This window comes from Lichenostomus cassidix, chromosome Z, assembly GCF_008360975.1.
Source record: "Lichenostomus cassidix isolate B80296 chromosome Z, HeHo_3.0, whole genome shotgun sequence".
Lineage (NCBI taxonomy): Eukaryota > Metazoa > Chordata > Aves > Passeriformes > Meliphagidae > Lichenostomus > Lichenostomus cassidix.
Window position 1 is genome coordinate 29848271 of NC_139511.1, and position 19422 is coordinate 29867692.

Sequence of the window (19422 nt, forward strand, 5' to 3'; positions counted from 1 at the left end):
TCCAGTGCAAAGGATGACTTAAATAACAGTGGAAGGAGACATAAAATGATGAAAAGGAAAGCAGCAGTTGTTGCTCCTATATTTATGCAGTAGCTTCCTAGGCTGCCATCACTTGCTTTTCTTTTGCCTCACTGCCTGGCAGTACTTGAAATCTAGTATGCAGCACTAATGGACCTTCAATTCAGACACAGCAGCACATCTTCCCATCTTCCCTTGTCTCCTGAAGACACTGATACTGCAAGTGCACAGGGATCTTACAGCCAGTGCCCACTGACTTCCCTGCACTTTGTGGGAACAACTGCATGTGAAACACTGAACATGGCACTGTGGAGGCACGGTGGGAGATTAAGATAGACATTCCTTAGCATTTCAGCTAAACAGACTATCAACAGAAACTTCAAAAATCCATTCACAATCAGCTAGTTTCAACTACATTAATAGAAAATAAATGATAGACTAAGAGAGAAAATCAAGTGTGATCAATATAGGATTTGTTACATTGGTGAATCTTGGCCTGTGTGTAGGTTTGTCAATGGACATGTTACACAAGCATTTGTCTTTCTTCATCTCCCTAACACTTTTACTTGAATGTTGAAGGAAGGAGCAGAGAAGGGAGTCTGGTCTAAAAAGTCTGAAAATGGCTGAATGCCTCAAACATAGCAACAACTGCTGCAGTCACTTGCAGCCAGCCTGAGCCATGTGTCACTCACAGCAGTGGTACAACTGAGATCCAGAGACGATATAGGAAAAGCATAGGGAGAACCCTGCTATACTCAGTAACTTGGTGAGCAGGAAGAAATATTCTTCAGAGGGGAAAAAAGCCAAAGAATGTACATGCTTCATTTCAAGAACTATCAGACTTTTCTCCATCACCCCAACCTGTCTGGTTGTTTCTGGTATCACAAAACTTTAATGCCTCTGAGTATTGCAGAGATACAATCAGACACACAAAGTACAAAAGAAAGCAGATTCGGGCATATGTATTATCTGACAGGAGGGACACATTAAGGTGTATATAATCAGTAACTGGCCCAAGTAGAAGTGAGAGAGAAATTGGCTTTTTAAATTTTTTTTAGCAGGCTATAGGTCTTGTAGGTAGGTAAGCTTTTCTGGATGAAAAGTAAGGGCTATGTGTGAACCTCTGCTCCGCAACACACTAATTTTTTAATATAAACTCTGTCATCCATTAGGCTGTCATGCTTTTTCATTCTGGAAGAACACAGAGACTGAAAACACTGCATGAATATTGCCCAAGTGCAAGGACATATGCCAGGAATGACAGTTTCCTCATATGCGGCAGCTCTTGGATAATGGTCCAAGGCTTTGATCAGTACCATCTACCACTGGACACAGCCTTCTATGTCAGAGAGGACTGCAGTATGCTCACAATCCCTCAAGCTCAAATGCAGAATGATCTAGACAAGGCCTCCACTTGTTTTATACCTAATTTTCCACAAATATAACTAGGCAAAGAAAAAAAAAGGCAAGCTTTTTTTGCCACTGAAAGCACAAGAAGCCTTGTCTAAATGTTTCAGAAAGAATCACAGCAGTGGAGAAGGTCGGATCCTGTCCACAGGATGTATCTACCCCTGTAGAAGTCTGAGGGACTGCATTAAACCGTTTAAGTTAAAGTCCAGTTTGCATGACAAGCCATCTTCCCCCTCCCCAGCCATTAGCTACCTTTCTTCAAGGCGAACCCAGAGGTCGTTAAATTGTCGCAGTCTTTGCTTCTTCTGCTGCTTTTTCTTCTTCTTTTTGTACTTCCTGTCTACTTTCATGAGCATATCAGTGCTGTCAGGGAATAGCAGGTGAGGCAGGAACTCATCCTCTTCCTCCTCCTTCTGGGGGTGCAGTGGGAGCTCATGGGACACAACATAGGGGCTGTGTGATGATGAAAAGGCTAACAAGGCTTTGGGAGATTTTTGGCTGGAAAAAAGAGGGAACACAGACAACATTTGAAAGGGCTTTGAGGCAAAATCCTGATACAGATGCTATCAAGGCACATACTTATAAAATAGGTATTTCTCCCTGACATATTGGCTGGATGCTCATTTCTCTCTCTTATATTCCTGTTCCCTCTTCCTTAAGTCAATATTGATTTTGTGATCAAAATAGTGCTTTTTAAGCAAAAAATCTTTGGAAAAGAGGCAGTCTGGATCTGAGGAAAGAATGCAGTCTGGCTAAGGGTGGAATAACTCTTGGTAATAAGCTTACTTATCTAGAAAGAGACAAAAATGGAATCACTTCTAAGTAAGAGGAGGTCAAACCACACTCCTCTAGCCTGATATGCTGCAGAACACAGACCAGATTATTCCTTTCAGCATTTCCTGCCCAGAGCAAAGTAACTTGGGGGACAACAGGAAGGGGCAGACAAAACAACTAACGCATACCAGCTGATGAAGCCATTTCTGGATCAGCAATTCTCACTGATGGAAAAGGTAAGAAACAAGCTAGTCCACAGATCGTGGTCATGGCTACAGAAACACATCTTGAAAATGACCGTCTTTGAAGGGAACAGCTCAATGTACCATTAACAGTAACTTGGACCCAGAGAAGGCTAAGGTTCCCAATGACTTCTATATCTCAGTGTTCAACGGCAAGCATTCCAGCCAAGCTGCCCAAGTCAGGAATGCAAACGCAGAGACTGGGAGTATGAAGATCCTAAGTGCAATGTAGGGGAGGATCAGGTTTGAGACCATCTAAAGAGCCTGAATATATGCAAATGCATGGAGCCTGATGAGATTCATCTGTGGGTTCTAAGGGAGCTGGCTGATAAGTTGCTAAGCCACTACCCGTAATTTTTGAAAACCTGTGGCATTCAGGTAAAGTTCCCAAAACCTGGCAAAAGGGAAATACAACCCCCATTTTTAAAAAGGAGAAAGTAAAATCCCACCTCCATGTCAGGCAAGATCATGGAGCAGATTCTACTGAAAAGTCAGACACATGCTAAGACACACGGAAAACAAAGAGCTGATTGGTAACAACAAACATGGCTTTATCAAGGCCAAAAAAAGCCTGTTCAATTTGCTGATCTCTGACAGGGCTGCAGCATTGATGGATACAGCAAATCAACTCCCATCATCTGCCTGGACTTAAGGAAAGAGTTTGACTCTGTCCCACACAACATCCTTGTCTCCAAATTGAATAGACATAGATTTGATGGATGGTTGGCTCAATGGATAAAGAACTGACTGGATGGCCACACACAAAGAATTGTAGTCAACAACTGCTTGGCCACATGAAAACCAGTGAGGAGTGGTGTCCCTCAGCAGTCAGTACTGGGACTATCACTGTTTAAAGTATCTCTCAGTGACACTGACAGTGGGACCAAGGGCACCCTCAGCAAGTCTGCCACTGACACCAAGATCTGTGGGGCAGTCAATACACTGGAGGGAAGGGATGCCATCCAGAGGGATCTGGACAGGCTGGAGAGGTGGGGCTGTGCAAACCCCATGAAGTTCAACAAGGCCAAGTGCAAAGTCCTGCACCTGGGCCAGGACAACCCCAGACACACCTACAGGTTGGGTGGAGAAGTGATTGAGAACAGCCCTGCTGAGGACTTGGGGGTGATGGTTGATAGAAAACACAACATGATCCAGCAATGTGCACTCGCACCCAGAAAGCCAATGGAATCCTGCACTGCCTCCAAAGCAGTGTGGCCAGCAGGGCCAGGGAGGGGATTCTGCCCCTCTGCTCCAGTGAGACCCACCTGGAACACTGCATCCAGCTCTGGGGTCCCAGCATAAGGACATGGAGATGTTGGAGCAAGTCCAGAGGAGGCCTAAACATCGATAAGAGGACTGGAGCACCTTCCCTCTGAAGACAGGCTGAGGAAGTTGGGGCCATTCAGCCTAGAGAAGAGAAGATTGTGTGGAGACCTCACAGCAACCTTCCAATATCTGAAGGAGGCCTACAGGAAAGGTGGAGAGGGACTCTGAGTCAGGAACTGTGGTGACAGGACAAGGAGTAACAAATACAAATCGAAGAAGGGGTGAAATTAGGCTAAGTATTGGGAGGTAATTCTTTCCTGTGAGGGTGGTGAGACACTGGAACAGGTTGTCCAGGGAGGTTGTGGATGCCCCAACCCCGACCAAAGCCAGGTTGGATAAGGCCTTGAGCAAGGCCCTCCAGTGGGAGGTGTTCCTGCCCATGGCAGGGAGATTAGAACTAGATGATCTTTAAGGTCCTTTCCAACCTCTTAACATTCTATGATCCTATTATTAAGGAATCCTTTGGGCCATCTACTCTGCATCAACTGAAAGCAGATTAGTTTTGGCAGCACCAAACTGACTCTCTTCTCATTTTCTCTTTGATGAAGCCAGATGGTACAAAGCAGTGAAAGCACAGCTTTTATAAAACATTGTGTCAGGGAACATGTCTGACACAAAGAGACCAGAGCTCAACGCACTATTGTGGCACTGGCTTCTGGTGTTGATCTGCAAAAGGGTGTAATACTGTCCTGCCACTCAGATAAGGAACACCAAGGAACATGAAATGGTGGTCTTAACGGGTTTTAAGGACAAGTATGGAGGTCCATATGAAGGAAAGGAAACTGAGAAATTGGATCTTTCCAATAAGCAGAGCTGGGTTTTGCACACATTTATAGCAAGTAAATGAGGGAGTGGGAGTCAGGCCTTAGCATTCCAGCTGCCTGGATCCTGTACTAGGCTGGCAGCAGTATTGGAAATTTCAAAGGAGCTCCAGCAAGTGAGATACATCACTGAGACTTTGTGCATGTACAAACTGTCTCACAAGGCAAATTTTGGAAAACCTATGTAGAGCTCCCAGAAAAAGCTCTAAGGGCTATGATTACTCAGCTTCCTGTGAAGGTGACAAAGTGAAAAAAAAACAACTAATAATCATCTCCATGCCGATTACTGAAGCTCTGTTTCCTTATTCTTAGAGTAAGCAACATCTCATCTATCCTCTAAGGCAGGCAGTCTGCCATTCACTCATAGCTTTGCCAGTCCACATTTCTCATTGTTTGGAACAAAGCAATTTTCCCTCTTTTTTATAAGCCTCTTGGACAAACCCACAAACTCAATCCACTCTGTGTATACACAGAACCTAACAGGAATATCTGACTGATCTTCATGACTACTTCATAAAGAGAAGAGATGCAACAGTTTTCTGTAACAAGGCAAAATTGGAGAGTGGCTTGGGCTGAAATTCAGAAAGGTAACAGAAAACCACAGTCCACTGAGCAGAAGCCTGCCTTTATCCAATGAAACTTTCCCAGAACTGTGTTCTTTTTTCAGCTTCCAACAGCATGAAAAGAAGGAGGTCTGGCAGGAGACATGTTTCAGCATGGATGCAGTTTTCAAGCTAGCTTATTACTGTATGCACACTGATGACAAGTAGAGAGTAGTTCCTGGAGAAGGAGAAATGAAGTTGTGTACTGTAACATGGAGAGAGAAGGTGGAAAACAAAGATAATTCATCTTATTTGCTGCAAGGAAAATCAGACTGATCACCTGGTGAAGTTTATTTGAGTGTGACTGCTGCAGAATGGGCCTTGGGGTATCAATCTCTTTCAAAATCATTGTGGTGTCACACTCTGTCACACTTTATCACCTCTGAACTGTCATGACCCTTCAGCTCTCCTTCTCAGCTGCTTCACATCACGCACTGTTTTACTCCACCTCACAGAGTGATCCCCCATTAGCTGTCTCCAGTGACCTGATGTAATCTGTTTGAAAGTCTTCCATCTATGATCCCCTTTTCCACCATTTCTCTTCACTCTTCACTGTTTTAGTTCCTTAACTAAGCCACAGAGTAGGCAGCACCGCTGCCCTGTAGATTAAAGTGCCATGCTGCCTGCAGCCTTCCCTACTGAACCCGTGGCCATGCCATGCTCAGCATTGCTTCAGTTAGAGGATGACCTGCATCCTGCATGGCCAAACATTTTTTCTGATAGATGCGGCCTCAGCACATTGATACATGAAACTTCCTTTGCAACACTTCCTGCAGACAATCCTTCCAGAGACCAACTGATCAAGCACTGGAAAAGGCACACAGATGCAAAAGTCCTTCATCCCCCAGGCCGATTCCCTCCCCCCATACAGCAGCCAAGGCAGAGCCAGGAAGCAACTTAATTATGACTGTCATTGTGTTGAATATTTTACAATATATAACTGCATTCCAAAATCAGGTAGAGTAAAAGACCAAAGCAAGTCAGAAGGAGCTTGATTGAACTTGTGGTACTATTTCTAAACTGTCCTCTGAAATACTGCCTGCTTGAGCAACTCTTTTGCCCTCCCTGCTTCAGAGACACCAGAGAGAAGGAACCTTTCTGTCCCCAGCTAGAGGCATTTATCCCATTTGCTCTAAAGATAGGCAGTGCACCTCAGGCAGCCCTGCCTGCTACGTGAAAATGAGCACAATGATCCTACATCCTTCTTGGTTCCTACACACAGACACCTAAAAGATGCCTCACAAGGGAGGTATTTTTGTTTAGCCAGAGCACAGGACACAGCAGACTGTGCTGCTACTGGAAAACATCATGTTGCAGGGAAAGGAGACTATTGCAGACTTCCTCCTTCTTGTGTTTTTGGACTTTTCAGCTAATATCCCTACTGTGTCTGATGCCAGAGCAGTCATTTGAATTCTCTGTCTCAGTCCAGCCACTTCCCATTTTTATCTTGGCTCAATTATGAACAGTGAAATAGTCCACAGGTACTGACTGGACTGTGCAGCACTATATAGGACAATAGCTGGATACAATTCCACACTTATGTGGTCTACACTGGGTTTACTGTCACAGGCTGCACTGCTATTTGCTCCTTGAACAAGTCCAGCGGAGCAATCAAGTGGTATCTTCCATCCAATCTCTAAGACTCTGACATACTCTTTCCACAGGTCTTTCCCTCACCCTAAATACCCTTTTCCTTTCCTCCACATTTTTCTTGAAACGTACTTCATATTTTTAAATCTTTTTCCAAGTCATCAAAAAAAAATTAACAGCAAAGTGCCATTTTCTTATTCAGCTTTAATATCAAGACTCTAGGAAAGATGTTCTACATTTCTAAGGTAGAGATCTATCTAAGATGTATCTTTCTAAGTCCTAATAAGAGGCTTAAGATGCAACTGATGCCAAACTGGGAGCTTCCAAAGGCACCACAGGCAGTACAATGAACTCCCAATATGTAGTTGGGAAACTGGGTGCCCAGGTACTCCAAATATCTTTGATACCAATCTATCTGATAAGTGAAAATCTATCCCTCCTTTCTTCAGTTGTCCGCCCTTGATTTCCTTACAGCTACGTCTTTAAAGAGCAGCATCAGATCTTGTTTATGCTCAAGTACCTACTAAGCTATCTTTCTTTAAGCTTTAAGAAACTGCTACAGCTGGTTTTAGGAATACCTTAGCTAAGAATGGAAAAGCAACATGAAAATATCAGTGCAGGATGTTTTGGGGTTTGTTTGGGTTTTTTTTTTCTTCATCCCTGTGAAAACACTGACACACTGGATTTTATACCACAACTCAAGTGTATAGAATCATTAACTTTTATGCTTAAGTACAGGGGGCTTCTCGTTGTCAGGCTACCTGCCTACTGGTAGAAACAGGGTAAGGGGCTGGCATTCATATAATCATGGGGACAAGTCTTGGATCAGTTTTTTTTCAGCGCATATGGAGTTAATAATGTATGTCCATGTCAAGAATCATCATGAAAACATGATGATTTAAATGATGACCTGCCAGAATTTCAATCTCATGGCTCCAGATAACAGCAAAGGCGGTTTAAAGAGAAAGATGAAGCAACCAGAGTATGAGAAAAAGAACTCACACCACACCTGTGGAGCCTCTGGCACAGACTAAGACTCTACATTGTGCCCTCTGCACAAATCCTACCAAATGGTGATAGTCCTGCCTGAGAGTCCTAAATCAGAAATGTGGGGAAGGAGGAACAGAGCTGTAAACAGAGGAGGACAGTATGCCTGGCACAGAAGATAAAAGGGAACCAGTACCATGACTGGGACCAATATTCAATTTTCTCCATTGTGGTCTTTTACCAGTGAAAAGTGAGTATATCTGACAGATACATGTTTGGTAATAGTCTGGAGAAGAGGAAGGCAAGGATTGCAAACCCTAAGCCGGTGGCAAGAATTCCGGGAAGAGGTGAGTCAAAGCACAAATAATTCTTGGTAGAGAGTGGAGGTGAAGATTATCTGGAATTCTGTAGTTACTGAAACCATGGAGGTAGATAAAAACATCCAGTGAGAGATAAAAAGAGGTAGGAAGGGTATATCCCAAAGGACAGCTGCAGAATGAACCAGAACAACAAGTACCTTAGCTTAAAAATGCAGAAGAAAGAGGGGACATGAGAGCAATCCGTCATGGAGACAGCTTGGAAAGAGGCGAGGTGGACTCTAGGCAATCAGATTGCAGGGTGGGATAGAGTAAACAGAACGGATAAAAAGTAGGAGAGTAAAATAAGGGGATTATTAAATGGCAGGGCAGTCAAGCATAAAAGAGAGGAAAGCAAAACCTGGAAGCCTATGCGGTACAGGACAGCATCCAGATCTGATGAACCAAGCGTGCATACTCTGTAGCTGTTAATTTAAGAGTTAAAAACTTACAAGGGCGGAAATATTATTAACAACAAAAAAACCCCAAGACCCCCAAAAAAACACCACAAACCTAACAACAACAAACCAACCAAACATACACCCCCCCAACCAAAAAAAAAAACCCAAAACCAAACAAGTAATAAAAAAACCCCAAACAAACCAAAACCACATGGAATCCCCCTTCCAAACTAGCTCACAGAAGAGAAAAGCAAACTGTTAGGAAGGAGAGAAAGAGCCTACCTCACAGTTAATTATAATTTCAGCTGCCATTACTACTTCATAGCTGTTTACAAACCCATCCCCCAATGACTGCTCAGCTAGGAAGAAGCATGCATTACTTGTTGATGGCTTGTCCAGCTGGAGTGTGCTCTACCTCGTACCCTTCTCTCCTCAAAACATCAATCACTGTGTTGTTGCCCATGAAGTGACCTGCAGTTAAAAGAAAAATTACATCAGAACTCACCAAGCACATAGAAAGAGGGAGAAGAATAACAAAATCCTTCCTCATCACAGGAGGTGTGCCACACTCAAGGCAGGCAGGGCTTTATCACTCCCCACCAGCATGCACCAGAAATGCAGGATCCCTAATGAGTGATGGCTGAACTTTCCCAACGTCACTTCAATTACTACATTCTGCCTTTCTAAAATGCAGATATGATTGCAATCACTGTGGTCCCACAGGTTGCTGTATAATGGGCTGCCCAGGGAGGTGGTGGAGTCACCATCCATGGAAGTGTTTAAGGAAAGACTGAATCAATCACTTATTGCCATGGTCTAGCTGGCAGGGTAGTGATTGGTCAAAGGCTGGACCTTATGAACTCAGAGGTCTTTCTCAACTTAATTGACTCTGTGATTATCAGGCCCTTGTGGATTACTTGGTGGAATAAGAGATGAAGTTTGGTCACTCCAAGAGTAGCACGGACTACAGCTGGTGGTGATGCAAAGAAGGTCAGAATCCAGTCACATTTTTACATTCTCCGGAATTATAAAGACACAGAACTCAATATCACAAAAAATTTTTAAATTATTAAGAATCATCCAACTGCAGAGAAGAGAAAATAACTCTGAAAGCCAATGACTTAGATCAACCTCTTTCATTTCTTCATTATATGCCACCGGGGACATAAAGTTGACTTCAGTCATGTTGATAAAAGGACTTAGTTTTAGAAGGACTTAGATAGTTCTGCCCTAATCCTGTGATTTACATCTCCTCGCCATTCTCAGACAGATGTGGTGGCTGGTAAGATCATATTTTGGCATCATAATGAATGAGTGACTACTCAAAGGCTGCAGGAGCTTTCCTGAAGCACTGTATGCTCAGCTCACAGAATGCCTTCCACCATCACCATAATGCATCTCTAGACCAGACTGCTGAGAAGCAACAGAGCAAACAAAGAGAGAACAAAAACCTTGCACAGGCCCTCATAGATCCAGCTTTCATGAAACATTTCTTCATTTAACAGCCTACATTAATTAAAATTGGCCTTGAGCAAATTACTCACTAGAATGATGCCTTGCTTCTGTAAATGTACACAGTGCTAAAACTAGTAAGTAACTCCAGAAAAAAACCTGTTTTCTGATAATATCGTTCATAAATACATGACAACGGAACCAACAGAATGGTTCTAGTAGCCAGGAAAAGCAAAAAGTTATAAAGAGAATTCTAACAGTGCTAAAATATCAGGAGACTGAAAAAGGGATTTGTGACGTTTCATTCCAAAAGGGGTTGAATGAATTGGAGAACAAAAATTCGACTTTTTCATGCCACAACAGCAAACTGCTCATGATGTACCAGCTTAAGGCATGATGGATCGTATCATTTGAGCAGAGAGATTTATCAAGATGAACTTTCCCCCAAAGCCTAAGAGTACAAACCGATCTAGCTCAAATGAAACCTTTCAATCAAACACTGCAATGCACACCCACTGGGCACCATATTTTCTCACATAGCAATTGCATTTTGCCCCACCTCATCAGCTTAAATTTTGTCTTCAGAAGAAGCAAAGCTTATGTACCATTATGCTGACCTAACCTAATACTGTGGGTATCTGTTGCTTCCTGATGGCTCAGCTCCAGGTATAGTTAACCAAGAATTCCTTCATGTCAGCAAAAAGACCAGATGCAGCAGCAAATGGCAATTACTGTAATTAAATATTGCAATTGAGTAAAATTAGCTACTGTAAAACAAACACTAGGTATATAAGACACCAGACCTAGTTTCTATCTGTCACCTTTAACACAGAGGACAGGTATGTGCAAAGGGAAGTGGAAAGGGATTTGCTCCTCCTTCCCTACCTCCACACAGGAGAGGAAAGGCTGTTTCCCAAGGGTGATCCATTCCTTGCAACTGACAGTGAGGTAGGACTACTTAGACTTGTAGAAAAGAGCCTCTCAATGGACAAGGACAGGGCCAGTGTATAATGCAAGTTCAGACGAGGCATTCACCTCATGCAAGCAATGATGCATGAGCCGAATCCCATTTTCAGAAGTGAAAAGCAGTGCCAAGGCTCTGAACTCATATTTTCCTAATCCAAACCCTTCAGGAGGAAAGGGACAAGGCATAAAGATAAGCAATCTATAGGGCAGTGTATGGTCCTAAAGTAATTTCCCTCATGCTAGTTTAAGAGCTAACAGTTTCATGCATTTCAAGAGTGAGTTACTGAATAGCTGCTCACACCAGACCATTAAACACACTACTCCTCCATCAATCTTTAGTCATCCTTGCTCACAGCAGTGATTTAGAGTGGAATGTAGGAAATCACTGTAGCACATGGATGAATCCCATTTCAATCAGTCAACCTGCTTGAGTGATTTTCTGTAGCTGGGTTCTTTTTTTTTAATTTAATGCAGTGTCATAACAATATCTTTTTTACCACAGTCATGTGTACATACTTTCACAGAGTGCCTTTGCTCATTGTTGCCAAGGCAATGAGTTACGCTGTGAAAGAAAAATGTAAAATGTGAAATGCAAGTGAAAGAAAAATGATCTGCTAATATTGTGCAAAAGACGACAGACCAAATGAATAACTATGTGTAAAACAGATGCATTCAAATACAAACAGACATGTGATATTAGATTGTTCACAAGACATGATCAATCAGGAGCCACTCAGGCTAGGCACATAAAGGTTTAGGTGATGAAGTATTTACTATCCAAAACGCGGGCCATTCGTGCTCCATGAGACAGACTATTTGTGGCTCGGAGGATCTACAGGTTTAACTGAGTGAGATGCAAAATTAAGAAAGGCTGAAGGGTGAGGGTTTGAGGTACAGGACTCCACCAGGAGCCTCTTTAGAGTCAGGACTTTTGTCTCATTTCTGGGAAGCACCACAAAAACCACTCGGTGTATGAGAGATCAGATTGACAAAACAGTAAGAAACACGAGAAAGGTTCACTCTCCAAGGTTTAAGATCAAGCAGTTATTGCTGCAAGGAAGACTTAGATGAAAGTCACGTGACAAGGAACAGTCCTCTTTCACCTGTTTTCTATTTTAGCCTAACACACTTGAATGCCCCGCAAAAGAAAGGCCCTGGGCCCTGTCCCATCAGAAAGCCTGCTCTTTTCTTTCTGTATACAGCCCTGCATTATCCTCACACCACTAGGTGAAGAGATGCCTCCAAGAGGTCAATTTACTCTGGCAGGGGGTGGGGAGCCATGAATCTTTATTCTTCTGTGTTCACGCTAAAAGAGAAACTAAGAAGCTGTTGTGTGCACCAGCTCAGCCATGCACTCTACTGGAGAGTAAATAAGACCCGGGCCTTTAATCTGCACTGAAAGGAGATGGCATGCAGGGACCACAACAAGCAATATGCTCAGAGAACAACGCTGTTCGACCAACATGCATTTGCAGAGTTGGCCACACATTGTGTGCTGCTGACCTTCCTCAGTAGCCATACCCAGTCCTGCAGAACATGGGCTACTACTGCTGCCCTGAAACCTGTGTCTCCTGCTTGCAGCTTTTACTGCCAGGGCATGCAGAGCTGCTTCCACACCCATGCCAGTTTAGATAAGTTTTATCTAGATAACTGTGGGCTTCAGCAGAGTTTGTTGAACCCAAATTTGAGCAATTGTGAGTGTGAAACATTTCTGTATCTAGCAAAAGGAACGAGGAGATATTGCAAAACAAAGGTTCTGTTTCTGTTACTGAATTTTAATTTTTCACAGAAACCAGGTCTGTAAGACTCATGAAAACTACACTCCTTTCTGAATTTCAATAAAATCAACTATTCCAAGCAGATAAATAAAGTTCTTTGACCTCTTAGAGTCACGTAAAAGGAAACCCCCAAGCGTACATAATTCTGTGTTTTCTTTAGTAGAAAGATGGCACTTTCCATCCACCCCAGAAGCATGTCAAGACCTCATCCATTTACAAACATCCCAAGACAGTGAATCACTGGACATACATATAAAGACACCAAACTGTTTGTTAGGAAACCTGATCTGGACTCCTGACTTCCAAGATGTTGTGGGAACAACTGAAGCACAGGATTATAGCACTGCAACCACAAAATGGCACAAATTAGTCCAGCCACTAGGGACATCATAAAGCTGGTTGTTTATTTGAACTGCAAACACTCAAACGGACTTTTGCTGCCAGAAACTCTATGCGTCACTGAAACAAACACTTTCAAGAATGTTTTAGAGGTACTGATCTTACAGTTATTTAGAAACTTCCTGGAAATGCCTATGGCAATTACAATCTGCTTTCATTCTTTGTAACTTCACCTTCAACATAAAAACAGTTACACTTTTAAAGTACACACTGGGTTGCAGAACTAGGAGTAATTTTAACCCATCTAGTACACTTATGGAGGAAAAAAAGCTAGACAAAATATTTATTATGATCCAAAGCAAAAGAAGGAAAGCAGGTCATGTGATCAATTATGTTACAAATCCGTTTCCTTCACATACTTGCTTTCTGTACACACTTTCCAAGATGAAGACACTGTTTCCAAGCATGAACACCGTACACCCAGATGTAGTGAACTTGCACCTCACTTCCCCCAGAATCATGAGGAGGAAGGTTTGCACAGTTACATTAGATAATCCAAGCAACATGCAGAAAACAGGGATCAGTTGTAGAGTGGCCGGAATTCCAAATTTGCCATTTAAGTTAAAACGGTTTATCAAATGTGAAACATTTAATACTAAATCCAGTAAAATCTTGCTTCTCACAGTATTTCCAGAAAAGTCCAGGTACCAGAACAGAAACCAAAGGACAAAGAGTGTGGTACTCTCACAAATTTAGTAGTGCAAGGAGAAGGACATGACAAAAATTGAAGGCGATGATGTGGCCCCAGTGATACTGTAAGTCAACACAAAGAATCCCTGAATTCACATTAGGTGTAGAAGTACAAGGATGTTGTATTTACAGTATTTCTGCATACTTGCAGGTCAAATCCCATGCAAACAGCCGTCCCATGCCCTCCAGTCTTTTTCAGACTGCAGACTTCCAAACAATCCTTCCTGTGATTACCTACAGGATGAAATATTAATGAATTTTTACTCCATAAACTTTGAACACAAGGTTTTATTCTACTGAAACCATGGGTAAGTGTTTGTCCACAAAAACATGACTTCCTGGAACTCCTTTATTAGTACAAAATCTTAGTGGATCATACTTCACCACTCTCAAACCAAACAGGAAAACTGGTGGGCACAACTGTAGAACAGTGGTGTTCTCTGTGCCCTAAATAGTACCTTCCCTAGACACAAAAATACTTAAAGAGAGTGCCTTAAACTTCAATTCACTCAGGAGGAAAAAAAAATAAGCTTCCATTTCATCAAAAGTGATGCGGTTTGCTAATCAGCTCACCTACAAAACTTCCCAAAGTAGTTGATGATGAATGCCTTGCACAATATGGAAAAATAGTCTAGTGCCATGGAAAACAAACATATGAAATTACAATTTGCATGAGCCAAAATGAAGGCATTTTTCTTGTGGAAGATGAGGAGATACTCATCCACCCACTTCTGTTGAACATTCTCTTAAGTATAAGACCTGAGTACTTTTTATGTTGGGGATTCCCATTTTTACCCTTGGACAAAGTCAAACATCGTGACAATCTCCTCCAAAAACTGAAACTAGAAAAAGCTTTTTCACTGATTATAAGCCCAAATTTATGGCTAAATTAACATGAAAGTTTAAAAGCCCATATTGCTTGTTTTGTAAAAAACTGAGTTAAGAGAAACAGCTTACATTCAGGCAGGCTTAGCCATTGGGTCTCCATTTACTGAGAGTTTTCCACTGCTAAAGCCTTAGGTCATTAGATGAGAAGACCCTCACGTAGCCAGCATGATGTTACCAGCAGAGGAAGGAATTACCAAAGTCATAACTGAGCTACAGTACTCACAGCCACCTCTGCCTTTGGATCTGCTCCCATTACACACCACTCCTTCCTTTCCAGGAAAAACCTTATTAAGGACTTGAAATTCCCCTAGCACAAAACACACATTACATGATTAAAGTTTTCCTACTTTATCTGCCCAGTAAAGGCAGTAATGAGTAAACCCAGCACTGATAAGAAGACTGTCAGTACCTGAGCAGAAACAGCACAGTTTTTCAGCCTGGCTGATTTTGACAGCTGCACTAATGTATTAGAACAGAGGTTACTGTCTCTAATGGAGAAATGCAAAGCTTTTCTCATTTCTAGTGTCAGAGATGTCAGGAGCAGTGCCCTTCATGTGAACCCTGGGGCCTTGGATGTGGGTCCTGCCTCCACACAACATTATCTTTCCCCTTCAGGGGTTGTTGCTCTAATAAACCCTGTCATTAGCATTCTGAAGACTCAAAGAGGCTGCTAAGGAAAACAGTCTCAAAGCTGCTGGGTTGTATCTGGCATTCTCAGATTACAGAGGTACAGGCACACCTTCAGGCACTCAGCCGTTCCTCCCACCCAAGGAAGCTAAAATGATGCTGCATTCCACAGACAGAAGCATGCAGGCAATCAGCAAGCCCTTTGAGCCCAGAGAGAAGTGAGGTGGCCCCACAAGACTCATTTAATCTGCTTTTAAAATCTGTTTCATCACTATGTTGTCTTCCTGCCCCTTCCCCCCACCATTTTTTTGACCTCTTCCAGGATCCCCAGATGTTCACCTTCTTACGGACTTTTCATGAACTTCCTCATTACACATTTAAAATATTTTACATAAGGCATAGGTAAATTTACATTCCCTGTAAATCAGCCCATATCTCCAGTTCCAAATGAACTAATGGCAGGTTCAAATTTTCCATGGTGGATTCTGAATTCCTACTGAATTTCAAAGTGGTATCACATTTCCCTGGGCAACTTTCATATTCCCATGGTAGGTTTTTGTTTGGCTTTTTTTACAGGTCTAAACACCATGCAAGCTGGACAGAGACATCATAGACTTAGCACTCTTGACTACTTCTTATACCCACTGCTGACAGGCCATTTCTCCCATCTTTTCTTACCCAGAGGCAATAAACCTTGTTCCTTTTCCATAATTTCTCATCTAAAAATGCCCGATGGAACAAAATTTCAAGAAGTTACAGTGAACAGCTCTACATGGAAACAGTACCACCTAACATGCCAGTCAGACTCAGCACAACTCCACTTTCCCCTGAAAGTTTTGGGGTTTGTTTTTTGGATTTTTTTTGGTTGGTTGGTTGCTTGGTTGGAGTTTTTTTCCATTTTTCTTTTTTTTTTTTCTTTTTATGATATAAGGATTGATGGAAAAGGGTTTAGACATGTCTACGGATCCAACACATGTGGCACCTAAAGCTGACACAAAATTGACCTCACATCACAAGGATTGCCTCAAAACCTAGAGAAGCTGGAGGAAGCCATTTGGTGGACTACAGCAGACTAGGGTAACCATTGGTGGTAACACATTCTCTCTGGGGAAAAAAAACAGTCAGTCCCTGGAGGTTTGACTCCATACGGTCTGACTAATGCCAAATAAACACATTTGTTGTTTCCTTTAGTAATTAGAAGAAATGGTAGCTGAAGAAGTTCTCACCAACATCCTTTTTTTCTTTGTGTTAATGGTGGCTTTAAGGTATAGTGAATCAACATTCACTATACCTTAAAGCCTCAGAAAGATAGTTTTTTCAGGAGCAACAAGGAAAAATAGCTCTGAGAGAAAAAGGAATTTTCCAGTATTCACAAGATTAAGAGGACCAGCTTCTGAGGTTGTCAAATCAGCCAGCCTCTCTCACTGAAGTCAGTAATTTCTTCCACAGGGATATAAGGAATCTTAGATCCCTCTGTACTTCTTATTCATGAACTGGAACTTTGGAGTTTCTCAACTGTTCAAAGAGGCAGGAGAGACTAGAGGGAATTTAAACTTGGCTCCTAGAAACCTGGCTTCACCTGAGGCCTTGTCTGTCAAAATAAAGTCAGGATCTCAAGACACTACGCAAAAAAACTCAGCACTTTTTTTCCTGTTATTCTTCAGCCCCTTCAACAGAAACCATAAGTAAGGTAAAGGAATAAAATGGAATAGAAGGACCATGCTGAAGAAAAGCCCATCTAGAATTGAATCTGGTTAGAAACATCAAGGGGAACATGGAATGCCTACACTGGCATATCAGCGCTAAAACATAGTGCTAAAACATAGATAAATGTCATCTAAGTGCTGAAGGGGGCAGAAGACCTGATGACAAAGAATGTGGAGAAGGCTAAATGCCTTTGTTACTTTCTTTAGTGGTCAAACTAGCCTTCAGGAATCTCAGGTTTCTATGACTACGGAGAAAGTCTAGGGTGAAGAAGGTTCACTACGGGTGGAGAAGGATCAGGTTAAGGAACATTCAAATGGACCAGCCATGCACAAGTCCCTATAGGATACAACTAGAGGAATTGTGTCAGCTTGCTAAATTACACTAGAGGCTACTCTTGATTACCTTTAAAAGGTCGTGGCAACTGGGGAAGGTCCCCGAGCACTGAAAGAAAGCAAGTATCATTCTTATCTTCAAAAAAGGCAAGAAGAAGAATCTGGGGGACTACAAACACAGCCACACCTCTGTTCCTGGGGAAGGTGGTGGGGCCAATTTTCCTGGAAACCATTTCCAGATGTGTCAGAGATAAGCAAATGGTTGGGAGTGGTCAGTTCGACTTATGATAAGGGAAACTTGGTTCATAAAGTTCAGCAAATCAAGTTCTGCACCTGAGCAGGAATAGCTCCAGGCACCATGATAGGCTGGGCACCAAGTGGCTGAAGAGCAGTTTGGGAGTAAAAGATATGGTGTCCTGGTGGTCATCAAGGAGACCTTAAGCCAGCAATGTGTCCTTGTGGCAAAGGCAGCCAATGGCCTCCCGGGCTGTGTGAGGAGAAGTGTTGTCAGCAGATTGAGGGGGTGATCCTTCCCTGCTCCTCCACCCTGGTGAGATACATCTGGGTCCAGTGTCTAGCTCTGAGCTTCCTGGTTCTAAAGAGATGTACTGGAGAGAGTGCAGCAAAGGGCCACTAAGATGATGAACAATTCAAGCATGTGTCATACTAGGAGAGGCTGAGACTATTCAGCCTGAAGAGAAGGCTCAGGGGGTATAACTTGTGCATAAATACTTGATAGCAGGTTGCAAAATAGATGGAGCAGAACTTTTCTCAGTGGTGTCCCATGAAAAGACGAGAAGCAATGGACAAAAATTGATATACACAAAGTTCCACTTAAACAGAAGTATCTTCAGTGGTTAAACACTAGCATGCATTACCTAGAGTTTCTGGAGTCTTCATCCTTGCCCATACTTCAGTTCTAGGAAAGTCCTAGGAAAGCTGGTCTGTGTGATCCTGCTCTGAGCAGAAGGATGAACATGACAATCTCCAGAGCTGCCTATCAGTATCAATTATCCCTTGATTGTGGGAAGGTTCAGCCAGCACGCAGCACACTTGTAAAACCTGGACAAGTGGTAAAACTCTCCACAGCATGGTAGGAGAATGCAACCCTCTCCGTGTCAGTGCTCCCTTACTAGACAAACCAGAAATGTGTGGCATTACCTATCTGGCTGCCTGTGGAATCACATGCATGATCACTTGCATTGGCTTAGCATGCAGACCCTGAATGCGCCACTCAAGGATTCAGAGAAATTAAAAATGCATATAGGAGGAAGACTGCTGGTAAAAGATTATAGCTGGCTTTGCTTCACAAGTCCCACCACTGGCAACAGAGAGTAGGCCTGGCTTGTAACCCTGGTGCTGCCAAACAAAAAGGCCTGTCCACAATTAAGATAAAATCCTTACTGAACACAGTGGAATGCTGCTGGCATTGCCAACTCTCTCTTCCCATGCTTTCCTCTAATTCCCTCAAACAGACTTATTTTGGCTTGAAACTTTCTTTGATTGCACTCTGGCCAGAAGCAAAGTGGTTTTGATCTTTTAAGCAAAAATCTGTGATTTTTTAGTTCTCCACTTTGGTGCAAATTACTTCCAAACAAAAACAGTTCCAGAAATAAGCTCTGACTGTGAAACAGTTTTGACAGAATATAGAGGGAACTTGCCTAATTGATTAAAAAAGGCATAAAATGTGCTGAATCTAATGATCAAATATATTACGGCACAAATTACCACATGTAATTGCAAGTAAGAAGTCAACATCTATAGCCATGCAGCCAAATCAGACCTGGAAAGAGAGAAGACTTCTTTTGCACAATGTTTTACACATCTCTAAATCCTACCAATCCAGTTAGAATATAAAATAAATCAGTATCTTCTGATTTTCCTTCATTTAAAGTAAAAATTCCAGGAGTAATTGTAATAACAAGATAAGGTATATGTAAGCACCCAACCACCCACAAACCATGATCTTGTTTGCATATAATTCATGATAAAACTTGTTTATTCAATGGTGTTTAGTTAATGGAAATAATTGATATTTCCTTACAAAAAGCCTAGC

General features: G+C 42.3%; 1 protein-coding gene across 3 annotated transcripts in view; it reads right to left on the reverse strand.

The window, feature by feature from the left end:
- Positions 1-19422, reverse strand: part of TRABD2A (TraB domain containing 2A) — a 77484-nt gene that overhangs the window by 2616 nt on the left and 55446 nt on the right. For 2 of the 3 annotated variants that reach the window (XM_085042168.1, XM_085042167.1), the window contains 2 exons: positions 8908-8998; positions 1681-1926 (listed from right to left, as the gene is read on the reverse strand). In XM_085042168.1, coding sequence (XP_084898294.1) covers positions 1681-1926; positions 8908-8998 — 337 coding nt within the window. The remainder of the gene's footprint in view (positions 1-1680; positions 1927-8907; positions 8999-19422) is intronic. The other variant, XM_085042169.1, reaches the window with a different exon arrangement.